This window comes from Cimex lectularius, unplaced genomic scaffold, assembly GCF_000648675.2.
Source record: "Cimex lectularius strain Harlan isolate CLEC.00 unplaced genomic scaffold, Clec_2.1 scaffold361, whole genome shotgun sequence".
Taxonomy (NCBI): domain Eukaryota; kingdom Metazoa; phylum Arthropoda; class Insecta; order Hemiptera; family Cimicidae; genus Cimex; species Cimex lectularius.
Genome location: NW_019392946.1, coordinates 122,708 through 137,329, shown reverse-complemented (window position 1 = coordinate 137,329; position 14,622 = coordinate 122,708). Strand labels below are relative to the sequence as shown.

Below are 14,622 nucleotides of genomic sequence, written 5' to 3'. Positions count from 1 at the left end.
TTTCCTCAAATTTGCTGCCTTCTGAGACTAAAATTAGAAACTCTGGATTACTTTATACACTTTCCGATTTACACAATTTTCCACTCTTTTTGTAGTTCTGGCTGAAATAAAACACAAAAAATTAGCCCAAACATTTTGCCACCGTCATCTTCTTATTGAAAAATTAACGGGAATTTCAACGGTGCTATTAGATTTTCAGAGAAATGTTTAGATTAAAAGATATCACGATTTTCCGACGCCAGGACGTGATATCTTTCAAAATCGATAAAAAGCGAAATTACTCTGAAATGGTTGAGAATCGGACCATGGACAATATGAACTTTTTTGTTCATTTTAGGGTGAAGAATCTACTGGAGAAGTTTGTAGCACGAGTAGCAATTCACCCTGTATAGAAAGAAGCATTTACGATGATTCAAAGGATTTTTGATTGTAGAGATTGTATACGTCATAGGTTGGGATATTTTTATGAACCCCAAAATACAATGCTGTATGTCCAAATTTGTCTCAAAATAGTTAATAAATGAGCCGTTTATTTTATAGAGTCAGTTTTGATCTTTCGTACAAACCATTTGGCTATCGTTTTCAAAATGGCTATTAATTTCTTTACTTCTTCCCAGATAGTTGTTGCAACATCCATGTTAATAAAAAGCTTTTATATTATTACTCAAATATATAAATATATATATATTAAAAGGAGAGAATAAACAACAAAATCCAAGAAACAAGATTCATTTATTTTTCAAAATGTAGACCACAAATAATACTTCACTTTCTACAAATTATCACAGTATAGACTGGTATTGCTTTATTTGTTCGTTTTCTTTGTTAAATTTTATTATGGTTATTATCGTTTCACATACAGGAAATTCTTAATGACATATTTACATACAATAAGAAGGCACTGTTTTGTTGCATTTACAATAAATCACAATTACTTAATACTTTGTATTTATTATTGAACATAAGGCACGAATCATTTTCTCACAATTCTAGTTCAACTTTCAACCTCATTTAATTGACCTTCTCAACTAGCTGTTTATGATACATAATAATTCTATAATACAATAATAATAAGTAATAATTGTTCATGAGTGTAAAAAAAATTGTTATATAATTCAAAAGAGAAACATAATTACCGACATATTTCAGTTCGCGCAATAACATATTATTTAATAGCAATAAATGAAAATAAAAATAATACTTATGTGAACAAGCAAATGTGAGAAGTTGTGCATGTAAATTATTTTTCGCACAATAAATATTTTGAAATACTGAAATCTCAAGAGTTCTCATGTTCCACTACTTTCTAACAATTACAAAAATAATCTTTGAAAGTTGACTATATTTAAATATTTCAGTACAACAATGTAATAATATTAATAATTATGCTAATAATCATTACTCTTAAAAATGTATAAGCAAATATATAAAAGATAATACATATAAAAACATTTAAGACATTGTTTTAGCGAATGTCGATAGAAAAAAGCGGCACTAATCGGCCGTGGCATCACTGAGCAATTATACCCATCAACATATCAAATGCAATTACATAATAAATTATGTTTCAAACATAATAAAAAATACAAACCAAGAATACTACACCTTACAAGCGTCACTTGCTCACTAACAGAGAAGCAGTGCCGCAATTGAGCAATTTATTATAAATAAATTTATTGATGCTAACACATTTAAATTCATAAAAAAATTAGAATCATAATTATGATTATAGTAATAAAAATAAAATAAAAACCTGATAAGATATGCATAATAAAGCAAAAAGAACATCAAGCATATATTTGCATAAATGTATACTCAATAAATTTGTACATAAAAAGAAATGTTAATAATCCCAAGCTTTCATTGGTAAATTATAAATCACATCATAATTATGATTACAGACAATAAAAGGAAGATAAAAACCTTATAAGAAATTAATAAAGTAATATGAACTTCGAGCTTTTGCTTAAAATAAAAAGTATGCCCAGAAAATTTGTACTTAGCTTTAAAAAAATTCAACTAAACTGTTTGTTCTGGAAAATAACTTGGGAAAACGATGTTAACAACTATACCGGCGACCATTAAAACAAGGTACAGGAACAATGCAAACCACCAGAGCGTCTTTTCCCATGATCTTACATGCAAATTTCTCAAAACATATATTCCAACCAAAAATCCAGCGATTGCACCGGCTAAATGCGCAGCGTAGCCAATCTAAATATAGGTACAAAAAGAAAATTGATGAATTTGCATACGAAAAAGTGTCATCGTGTACTTACTTGCATGTTAACATGAAGAACGTAACGATTTCGCACTGCAGATCCAACATCCAATGTAATTAATGTAAGCAATACAATTAGCTGCCACTTTGCAAACTGCATTTCAGACCAATTCTAGAAACAAATTTAGAAATAAGTAAATAATAAATACGTAATTTTCAGAAGACAATAGTGTTCATAAGAAATTTTGCACTTTTTTCAAATACTAGGTTGTAAATATAATATATTAACTACCCAGAAGCAGGAAACAAAAATCTAGAGGGTGTAGAAATAGCTGAATAGCTCCAATAAATAATCACATTAACTGTGGGACCTGATTCGCTTGTCTTGTTTACCAGGCAGATATTGTCCGAGAGATTTGAAACAGCTGAGAACTTGACACCATGGCATCATTTATAGTAAATGTGTGAAGGTGAAGTTCTCATATTTAAACAGGGATAGGACAAACAGGATGGATTTTTGATCCTTGACGATAGGACTGCATAACAGAAGCTCTCGGGAATTGAGGGGGTGTTGCATATGCATTAGTTTGAACAGCCTGGAGTCATGACCCACCCTGTAGGAAGGGCTTTGACTGCCAGGCCTCATGAATTTGCTCAATTTTCAAGAGGGTCCCCCTTGTCGAGAGAACCGGTATAAAACACGAGAATTGGAAAATCAAATCGGTCAAAGTTTAACTAACGAGCAGAAAGGAGTCAACTGACAAGCAGTGACAAGCAGTGGAGGAGAGCTGAGTCCAAAGAAAATGAGAAAAACGGAGACCTTAGGAGTGCAGAGACATGGGGTGGGTGAAGACGTTAGGTGTGCTAAAAAACAAGGAAAGTGGAGACTCTAGAAGTGCAGAAGCACAAGGAGAGAGGAGACAAGGAGGCAGAGATATGAGGATAGCAGAGAATGTAGGGGTGGTGTAGAGGCATGAGGAGAGTGGAGATAAGGAGTGCAAATGTACAAGGAGAGCAGAAGGGTGCAAATAACAAGAAGAGTAGGAGTGTAGAGACATGAGGAAAGTGGAGATAAAGAGTGCAAATGTACAAGGAGAGCAGAAGGGTGCAAATAACAAGAAGAGTAGGAGTGTAGAGACATAAGGAAAGTGGAGATAAAGAGTGCAAATGTACAAAGAGAGCAGAATGGTGCAAATAAACAAGAAGAGTAGGAGTGTAGTGACACAAGGAGTGTGGAGGTTCTAGGAGTGAAGAGATACAAGGAGAGCAGAAATTCTACGAGTACAGAGACACAAGGAGAGCCGAGACCCTAGGAGTGTAGCGACACAAGTTTTCACCTCTAGGAGTGTAGATACAAGAGAAAGGAGAGAAAACAGGAATGTGAAGACCCTAGAAGTGAAGAGTGGTTCTTCCAGGAGTGCAGAGACATGAGTAGAGTCCAGAGTTCAGAAGAGTATAGAAACTACAGACAAGGAGAGACCGGGAATTTGGGTTATTGCGGTTGAGTTATCAACCGTGGCTTCTCTTTGAGGGACAGTGTATTGCATGTTGTTGACTTTTGATGTCGACTTTTACTTAAGACTAAGACCTCTTTGAGGCGAGGTCGTCTGGTCGATTCAACTAGTTGACTGCCTTGTGAAGACATGGCTGGTTTCACACCAAGCAACTTGTGGAATCGACTTCTCTTCCAAACGGGAGGTCAGTGCAATGTAAGAACTCGAAGAAGCAGAAGCACTTCTTTTGCTTGCTCTTCTGCAAGAGAGAGGCAAAAAAAGAGGCAACCCAGTCAAAGAAAAGTGTGGGTTCATCCAGTTACAAAATCGGGAAACAGACGTATGGTCCGGTTGTTTCAATTCCAAGAAAAACAAGTTGGTTTTCAATGTTACCAAAATTATGCTATAGGATTTTAAATATTGCAAAATGAGCTTTTTACTCTAGCGAAGGGTTTTTCAAAATTAAAAATAAAATTTCATTACCATTATTAAAGTTGCGATATGTGCAGTAATAATGGCATAAACACCACCAGAAGCTCCGGCTAGATAGACCGAAGGGTCAGCGATTGATGTGCCAAGCGATCCAGCGCATACACCGGCCAAATAAATTACAAGCACTCTCCACCAGCCATGGACCATTTCTAACGGAATCCCGAGCAGCAGTTGAACAACAACGTTCACCAATAAATGAAAAAATCTGTAAAATTTATATCATTTTAAAATCCCATTAAAAAATAAATAAAATTCATATATTTTTAACTTACCCAACATGAACAAACATGTAAGTTAAAAACCGCCAAGCTTCTTTCCTTCTGTGGGGATTGTATATAAATAGGTGTGAAGCAGGTGTATTGGTAACATTTGCACCTCTTTGATTATAGAAATCAAAAATGAACACACCTATCTGGAAATTATTCAAACTCATGACTTTTTTAAATATTAATTTTTGGAAAAAACAACTGTTTTTCATACATACCTCTATTAAACTAACAATTATCATGCATAATGTTGGTGGTGTACAAGAATACTCCTCTTCGTATTCCCCGTCAATTTCATCAGATCTCACAATTTGCCTTCTACCCGGAATTGTATGAATAATATAATTTGAAAAGATCCTTTTCACCGTTGTCCCTTCTCTGCTTTTGATCTAAAAGTTTCAATGTAATAATAAACTATAATTGCTTGAACTTAAATCAGTAAAAGTTTATTTATTCTTACTGCTTGCTATTTTTATTTTATTTATTATTATTAAGTTAGAACAGGGCTAGATTGTTACAAGTGGGTATCTGTTTTTATTCACCAAAGAGGAAATCGTGAGGCAAGTTAGTCGGAAATGAGATTTGAAGGTTTGTGCGGATAGTAAGGTTAGATAAGAAGTTGGGAGGATCTTGGAGTGGAAAGAATACATTCTTTGGAGGTTGAAACCCACAGTTCAATTTGGATGAGGGACCAGGATTTCGTGGCACCTGTACCAACTTCTGGCAATTTCAAGAACAAATGGGATCTGAAGGTCTGTATGGGTAGTAACGTGGCAAAAAAAATAGTTTGAACAATGGTTCGGAGGATTTTGGACTGGATTCTTTGGAGGTTAAAAACCACAGTTCAATTCCTAGACGATTGGGATGAGGGTCCAGGGTTTTATGCATCTGCGTCTATATTGATTTCTTGGGGTTTCCAAGGACAAATGGGGTTTGAAATGTGTGGAAAGTAAGTAAGTACTTACGTAAGTAGGGAGCTCGGGCAATGGTTTGGAGGACTTTTGACTAGAGTGACTTGATTTTTTGAGGTTGGAATTGGAGTGATTGGTTGTAATAGTGATTAGTTAACGAGGTGTTTTACAGTGACAGTTTCGATCAGTTGTCGAAGTCTTTTGTGTCGATATAAAGTCCCAAATAGCGGATGGCATTAGTTGCTGAGAGAGGAACAGAGTTTTTATAGATTGAAGAAGAGGTGGATAAGACAGAGGGTGAAGGTTATTTCCAGGAATTTGGTTTTGTCGAGTCTAATCCTCCATTTCTAAAACGATTCTTCCAAACAGGAGAGATGGTCATGGAGTTTTCTCAAGGCCACCATTGGGTCTGTGTTGAAAGAATGGCAGTATCATCTGAATATACAAGCAGTTCTTTCAGAATTAATAGGAATGTCTGAGGTGTAAACTGAATGGGGAACGGGATTGAGAATGCTGTCTTGCTGAACACCCACTTCGGCATAATGGATGGCGGAGAAGGATGTTCCGATTCGTATTTGAAAGTTGAAATTGAAAATATATTGGACTGATAGATAAGGATAATAAAATGTAAGTTGCAAATACGATCCTTCCGTTTAAGGGAGGATACAATGTCTATCACCCTTGGGCACTATTGAATAAGCGTTGTCATCGTAACCTAAATTAATGGGATGGAATGGCATAGGAGCTTTCAAAGATGGGATATCTGGAGGATCTTTTCAAGGATTCTGCCAAGTAATGGCAAAAAATTTTAAAAATATATTATTTCAATGTTCTTACCAACTGATAAAATTCTGGAAAAGTAATGAAATCATCGCCGTTTTCATCTGCTTTCCTTAACAAATCTTCAAGGACATCACGGTCAATGTTATTATCCCTGGTTAGTTCCAGCGTAAACTGGGATATAGGAATTTTTCCATCATGGTCGTGATCGTACTGAAAACAAACAAACAGATGCATTTAGATCAGCCAAAATGTTTGTGTAACTCGATACAGCAATACTCACTGTGTTGAAAATCCTATTCCAATGCTTTAAAAACAAAACAAAAAAAATGAGAACATCAGATAAAAATTATTTAGAAAAAAAAAATTATAACTATTTAAGTATTACAGCTTAAACTGTAAATGTGAGATTTCCTCCTGTGGCTTGTGGGGTGATTTTTTATGTTTGCCTGTCCTCTCTGGGCTGGTCAGTAAAGTTTCGACAGAGAGACACACTGAAGATGGCAAAATCGCAAAAAAAAGCATCTGACAAGCCAAACTATCAAGGATAGCCAGGTTGAAATTTAACAATCACTCAATCATCAATTTTATATAAACAGTTGGCGTAAATTTTTTAATTTCAATATACACACTTACATTTTTGGTGTATCGCAATGGTACTTCCTCTTTCCTCCTGTTTCTCTTTGAAGACATTTTGAGTCTGTAAAATTATAAAATTTAGTCTTTAAATATGATGCCAAAAACAAAAGGTATCTGTGTTCAATTATATTATTTAAACCCAACCAAATTTTATGGATTTTTTTTTTTTTTTTGACATTCCTATTCTATTTTTCCAACAATTTTAATTACCCAAAGAAATATATGAATCTTACTGTGATATTTTACAATCAAATTGTGATTAGACTAATCTTACAAGTACAAAGGGGATAAGGTACAGTCAAAAACAAATAATAAATTAATACTCTAATATTCAATGAAAGAAAATTATGAAAAACACTTCACAAATTATAATTATAAACGGATTTTCATTCAAGATTATCAATATATCACCAAATGTTTCACGTACTATGATTACCAACAGTAATATTAGTCCTTGATCATCTTGGTTTACCAATTTTTGCTTTGTACATTAGTCAGCTTTATAAATAAAAAGAATATAACTCACGAGTCACCAACAAGGTTTGTCAAGGCCTAATCAGTATCCAGATAATAATATTTGTTCAATTTTCATTTTCATTAAAAAAATTTGAAGGGTCTCAGTACTAGAATATTTTACATTGTTATATTAAATTACAAAAAAAATCCTTGAAGTTGGTCCTATATAACATATTGCAATTAAATAACAAAATGGGAAGAAAAATATTGGAATTAAATATTTTAAACTAATCTTGAATTTTGTTTCAACAGTATGGCCATGAACAATTAACCAAGTCGATTACACAATTATTATTATTTTTTTTTTTTTAAGTTAAAACANTGAACGATTAACCAAGTCGATTACACAATTATTATTTTTTTTATTAATTTATTTATTTTTTTGTGAAATGGAGAACTTGTAAAATTATTTCAGAATTGGGACTGCGATGAGCGAGTTGTTAGGGCATCTGACTCTCATATTGCACTTATATCAGATTTGAGTAAGCAAATTATTGGAAAAAAAAATTGCGATTGTCCATACCCCTCAAAGCTGCATGTTAAGCTCTCCTGTACGACTTAACTGTAACTTTTTAATTCAAAATTAGACTTCTCACGCTAAGTCTGAATTTTTCAAATCGTGGACGAATTATTCAGTACCGATGTACAAACCGAAATGTCCCATTTCCACAAGAACGATTCCATATTTGAAGATATCTCTTATACACCAATGCACTTTGTTCTGTGTAGCTTATTATAAGCACGTGTTGTGGGTGCCACAACGGCAAAAAAGGGGGAAGAAACCCCCCTACCAAAACAGCAGCTTCGTAACTCCTACGATGGACCCCTTCCTATTAATTGGGAAAATTGACTTGCAACACCTGACAAAGTTTCTCACTCACGAAGATGCCAGGAGGTTTTACAATAATTTGGTCACGGATTATATTTGACACAGAAACTCAGGATGATGTTTATTTTGATTATGAGGTAGATGATGAGTAACGTAAAACTTTTTAGCTTAGAGCTTTTTAACTTTTTTCAGTTTTGTTTTTGCAATAATTAATATAAAATTATGACCATAGAAATCATTTCAGAATTTTCGTTTCACTTTGTCTGTTCATCTTTGAAATTAATAATAAAATTTCGTAATCATCGTATTTTCTTATTTGTTCCTGGGTTCAAAATGAGGGTTTAATGGTTTTTGGATCATGAGAATTACACAGAAAGAACTCTAAATATTATAACAATTATTGAATCAAACATCATAAAAGAAATTTCACCAATAGTCATGAAACTTTAAATTTAGTGTTTTTCAACTGTTGAAAAAATGGAGCCTCATCATTTTTCCACTGGACCCTACAAATGTGATTATAAAATGTTACTTCTTACAATCAACTCTAATTGATCTCACTGCACCCAGAGGACACATGCCATGAGAATCAGCCAATGCTGGCATTCATGTAAGGGGTTAAGAGGCGAAGAGGTCTCAATGCCACCATCGATTAAGACGACATGGCGAGTTCTTGGGATGGGAAGGCGTAGAGAGAACTCGGACAGTAGGGTTAGGATGGATCGAGTGGTTGGTGTGAAACTTTTGGAATTGGGAACTGATCAGTTCTGACAATAAGGAGTGTTGAGGTCGTGGATAATGAGGTTAGTGAAATAATAAGGAGTTTTGACAATTTGTCTGAGGATTTTTGATTGGAAGGACTAGTTGGACTGGATGTTGGATGGCTTGGCAGAACCCCATAGTTCCACTCCATATGTCCAAAATCGCAGGAAAATCTTGTACAATGCTAGTTTAGTTTTGATGGCCAAGACAGATTTTGGTCCTAGAAATCTTCGTAGTTGTCCAAGTATTCTGTTGAGTTGTTGACTCTTAATTCTTCTATGGGAATTCCATTTCAGTCTTCTGACTAGGTACAGTCCTAAGTATTTGACTTGAATGGAAGTCGGTTATCTCTTTGTTGTTGATGTACAGTGGACACTTTTCTGAATTTGAACGTACATTGAGAACAACTCAGTCTTGTCCTCCACTTTTTCCACTTTGACATGCTCAAGGTCTTCTTGGATGTTGGAGTTAGCTTGGATAGGATTCGAGGTTTAGGACAAAAGTACAGTATCATCGGCGTAGGTGGTGATGACGGTACAGGTAGGTACTATGTACAGAAAAGTACTGGGTGCGCAGAATCAATCTACAAACAGAACTGAGAAATGACACTTTTAATAGTTCCGAGCAACCTTCTCTCTTTACAGGACACTTGGTTTAGCTTTGCCCCCCCCCCAAAAAAAAAGCATTTATATTATCCTAAGTCGGTTGAGCGTGATGTCGCTTCAGCCGATCAGATTATCTGAAAACCTACTATGCTCCTGATACTGAAGTTTTAATAAATAATTACAATTTTTAATATAATCTGTACTAGTTTTTTTTCTGTGAACTAGAGAATTCTTAGAATTAAAGCTTAAAAATTAACCGTGAAAAATGTGAGACAAAAACTTTTACCCTAAGTAGAAAAATAGACATAGAAAGGAAATAAAAACAAATAATTAGTTATGTTGAGACTGACCTATAATTAATAATTGTATTTAAGAGGATTGGAAGGTCAGCTGACCTTCTGACAATAAAACAAATTAATTGGAATACAAGTTACCAAGGAGTTACTTACGGGTTACTAAGATAATCAGCGTACTGTAGCAAGCGTACACTATTACTTTGTTTTATTATTGCTATTATTGCTAACTGCTATACTTTCAACTATTAAAGGGTCAAAAGTATACTGAGTACCCCATCAATCCTAAATTTTGTTAGTCGTATGGTTTGTATGTAGGGTGGTGATGAAATATCTTTGTCCTACTTTAAGTGAATCTTATGCAAAAGAATCTAATCACTTTATTTTGTTTATACTATCTAGTCTGTAACTACAATATGACCTCAGTATAGTTATATTATAATAATCTTCTGATTTCTATTTATTTATTAGAAGATATAGTTATTTGAAGATCATGAGATGCGGTCTGGTGTGATGTAGGTTTTAGAAAAACATTTTCTTTATCGTGCCAACGTTTCTATCTTTATTGAGATCATCTTCTGTGCTCAAAGTGTTTGTTTTCTGTGTAGATGTGTCATTCTTGTGTGTCGTGTTGAGAGTGCCAGTGAGATACCCTCAACACTCTCGACACGATCGAAAGATCGAAACGTTGGCTCGATAAAGAACATGTTTTTCTAAAACCTACGTCACACCAGACCGCATCTCATGATCTTCGAATAATCATTAACTAATAGTCACTAAACACCACACACAGAGTATATAGTGTTCATTTTTACCGATCATTTTGGTCTGGGTGTTATGACAGACCAAACTGATCAGTGAGGACCAAATTAATCATCATCGTAGAAAACGCAAAGTACTCTCACAGATTAGCGTTGGGTAATGTACGCCTTGAAACTGATCGACAAACTTCTATAATTTCGACAATAATTCAAGAACGGAGAACAGTGTCAGTGAAAAGAATTAAAATTTCCCAGTGTGTTTTTTTATTTTGTTTGTAAATTGTACGACCTTTGCAAGGAGGAAAAATAGAAAAATATTAAAATAAAATGGATGCGTCAGACCTCCTTATTTAACAAGAGAAATCAAAGAAATAGTTTTCCTGAATAAATTATTTAGCGTTTTAATAATTAATTTTAATGTTTTTATTCGAACGAGAAAATGAAGTCCAAAACAATTTTTTAATGGCCTATAAACTTAGAAAACCGGTGTAAAATTATATTTCACACCACAAAAAGTGATGATTTTTGGAACAAACCTTTTAAACTTGTTGATCCTTTTCTGACGAGGGGCTGTCCACAGAACGGGGATTATAAATGGGACGAAAAACGGCTTGACCGTTGTTTAAAAAACGGGTTTTGAAGAAGTCAACACCAGATAAGAAAAGGCCTAGTTTATTTTCGCGATTAGTCATAAAACTAACAACAAGAGTTCAAGTGACAAGCCCAACTGACATACAGGCGTCGGAAACAAACCGCAACCTTCCTCAAACCGTTTTCCCTTTTAGGCGCGGGCGAGGGAGAAAAAAAAATTAAAAAACAAACAGAAAAGCCGCCCGGCTGGCAATTTTTCCAAAATCGAAAACACTCGAAAAATGAACAAAACAAAAAGAAAAGAAAAAAAATACTTATTAATTCAAAATTTTTGCGTATAATGGTCTTGATTCTACTTCAAAGAAAACTGACAACGAACCGACAATCGAACGTTTGAAAATACAATTTTCAATAGTTTTTATCGTTTTTCAAAATCAAAAATGCTAATCTGTTTTTAAATAAAACTTAAAAAAATATGCCGCAGGTGGTTAAAAAAGAAAAGTATTTCCAGGCCTAGCAAAAATCAAATTTCTCAGAAATCTTCCAGTGACAGTTTCATTGAATTCAAGAAAGGGCGCTGGATTCTGTATATTTCATGAATCTCGGTTTAAAATTTTATTACTTTCAAAATTAATTTTCTGTTCGTGTGAAAATTTTGTTTTTTGAACAAAAAAATTTTGTTCAATTTGTTAGAGGAATTAGCCTTGGGACTTGGATGCTTAACCTGTAGTATTTCCACGAGCGTTTAAATTTTATTAACTGGTCAACATCATTCATTATTAAATTCACAAGTTTCGTGGTCCGCTTGACCAATTAATATCATAAATTAATTAAGGTTTTTAGTTGAGATAAAAAAGTTAATGGCACGAGCGGGATTCGAACCCACGATCTTCGGCTTGATACGCCACTGCTCTACCACTTGAGCTATCGTGACCTCGATCCACTCGGACACCAACCTCCCATCTCAACCACACCTTTAGAATTTTCCCTTCTTTTTGCCATTTTTCAAATGGCAGTCATTTCATTCGTCGCCGAGAATGGAATCCGATTACACGACATTTGAAAAATGGCAAAAAGGAGGGAAAATTCTAAAGGTGTGGTTGAGATGAGAGGTTGGTGTCCGAGTGGATCAAGGTCACAATAGCTCAAGTGGTAGAGGAGCGGCGTATTTAGCCGAAGGTCGTGGGTTCGAACCCAGCTCGTGACACTGACTTTTTTATCTCAACTAAAAACCTTAATTAATTGTATCATTCATTATTATTAATTTTTAGAATTTTTCGGAACACGGCTTTCCTGTCATAAAATTTTGAGAAATACACTACTACAACAAATCTTGAAATTTCATCTTTTCACAACCCAATAATTTCCTGATCTAATGTGAAAATTATTCCAGAAGAATTACACTTAGGATTTGGGAGTTAAACATTTGATATTTTTACGAGGGGCTTTTTAACAACGCAGCGCTTTTAAATTTTTATAGCTTGTCAACATTTTTTGTCGTTAAATTTCATCTTTTCACAACCGAATTTGCAATAATTAATTTTCTGATCAAATGTGAAAATTTAGGTCAAATTGTTTCAGAGGAATTATACTCGTGGTATTTCCACGAGGGGCTTTGCAACTTAATATCTTATTTAATTTTTTTTTGCTGATCAATATCATTTGTCGCTAATTTCCTCCAACTTTTTTTTTAAACGCGTCTTTCCTGACAAATTTTTGAGAAATACACTACTGTAGCTGGTTTTAAAATTTCATCTTTATACAACCCAATTTGCAGTAATTATTTATTTACTGATCTAACGTGAAAATTTAGGTCAAATTGTTTCAGAGGAATTACCAATGAGACGGGAACTAAACTTGTGGTATTTCCATGAAGGACTTTACAACTTAATAGGGCGTGTTTTCGACTAGTCATAAAACTAACAAGAAGAGTCAAAGTGACAAGCCCAACTGACATCAGGGCGTCGGAAAGAAACCACAACCTCGATCAAATCATTTTCACTTTTACGGGCTTTCGAATTTTTTTTTTTTTTTTTTTTTTTTTTGAAACACTAAATTAATTTTAAGAAACACACTAAAGGAGGTTGTTAGGTCTTCAGTTGGTTCACAAAGTCTCAATACATTTTTATGACGAATTTACTTTCAATTAAAATAAATAGGAGAGCTTTTGCAAAGATCTCGTGCGACTGGCTCCACAACTAGGTCGAGTATGTTATACACTGAGAAGCAAAAAAAAAAAAAGTGGTCACCCTTAATATTTTTAATTACTTCTTAGACAATACTCTATTGATTTCTTACAACAATATTTGATCCGTTTAAAAGGATTAGAGGTAAATGAAACCGATAAAATCTCCCATTTGTGTTTACAAATTGATTTTGTAAATAAACATATTAATAATCAATCTCTTTTTTGTGTTTTAGAGTTTTGTTTTACACATTTTGCACAATACTTTGATGAGCAGCTGATAAAGTTGCTCCTGGGTGTTGAAGGTGGCTTGAGTAGGTTTGAGTCAGGAGATAAAATTATAGGTAAGGATGTTGGGATGTATCGGAAAGTAAACAGTATAAATGGTAAATAGGATTCGACGGAATGCTTCCTTGTGCGACGCCGGTTAGATTCGGTATCGTCCCTCAGACATCAACACCGCACCTTACTTTGAAGCGTCTTATGTGTTAGGTTTTTAGGATTAGGTAATTAGTAGTTGGTAGGAACTGCTTTAGTTGAAGAGTACTCCCGCCAAAAGCTTGAATAATGTCTAAGAAAGTATGCGCAAGCGAGAGACGATGCGAATATCCTAGTTGCTGTAGCTAGTGTTGACGGTTTGCTCCATTAGTGAGAGTTGGGATAACCTGAAGCTGGCCAGTGAGTTATAGAAAAATAGAGGAACACAAAAGATCTATTCGGGTCGATATGCAGAAGGCCTTATGGCCGCCTCATTTATCCCTATCCCTCTCTTATGAGGTTTCTTTCTCTACTTTATCAATTCAGTTTGCCAGACCTAAAGACCAAAATCTGACTTATCTAGTCATGCCCCGATGGTTTAAGCTTGAGAGTGATTATGGAATTTTGAAAATTATGTTGGGTCATTAAGGCGACTATCATCAGTAAGCATGACAGGATAGGGATAAAAGAGGCGACCACAAGGTGTACTGCACCTCGACCCGAATAGATCTATTGTTCCTGTTATTTATAACTCACTGGCCAGGTTCAGGTTATTAACCAGACTCCACAGATTTGCCAGCGGCTCCTTGGTGTAGGATCTTGCTTGTGGTTTTTCTTGTCCTAGTTGCGATAACCTACACCTACATAGAAACATAAAATGTGTTCTGCGGTCTGCTCCTCTTCCTGGCAGTATCTGCACAGTTGTTCTGTCTGTACTCCTATCCGTTGCAGGTGCCTTCTTAAGTGGCAGTGCCCTGTCAGCAGTCCAACCAGAATCCTGGTTCGGTTGCGATTGCCTTC

The 14,622-nt window shown here is 34.8% G+C and overlaps 1 protein-coding gene across 3 annotated transcripts; it reads right to left on the bottom strand.

The window, feature by feature from the left end:
- Positions 1 to 1,381: 1,381 nt before the first annotated feature.
- Positions 1,382 to 11,324, bottom strand: LOC106663355 (protein rhomboid). Of its 3 annotated transcripts, none has more exons than XM_024229443.1 (9): positions 11,105 to 11,324; positions 6,800 to 6,863; positions 6,447 to 6,470; positions 6,221 to 6,376; positions 4,691 to 4,861; positions 4,479 to 4,618; positions 4,198 to 4,411; positions 2,280 to 2,393; positions 1,382 to 2,214 (listed from the first exon to the last, which is right to left on the bottom strand). In XM_024229443.1, exons 2-9 carry the CDS (start codon positions 6,854 to 6,856, stop codon positions 2,020 to 2,022), a joined length of 1,071 nt encoding a protein of 356 aa, XP_024085211.1. In that variant the 5' UTR covers positions 6,857 to 6,863; positions 11,105 to 11,324; the 3' UTR covers positions 1,382 to 2,019. The 3 variants fall into 3 exon arrangements, with proteins under 3 accessions (XP_024085211.1, XP_014243641.1, XP_014243643.1); XM_014388155.2 differs by lacking the exon at positions 11,105 to 11,324 and adding an exon at positions 7,230 to 7,329; XM_014388157.2 differs by lacking the exon at positions 11,105 to 11,324 and adding an exon at positions 6,947 to 6,965.
- Positions 11,325 to 14,622: the final 3,298 nt, after the last annotated feature.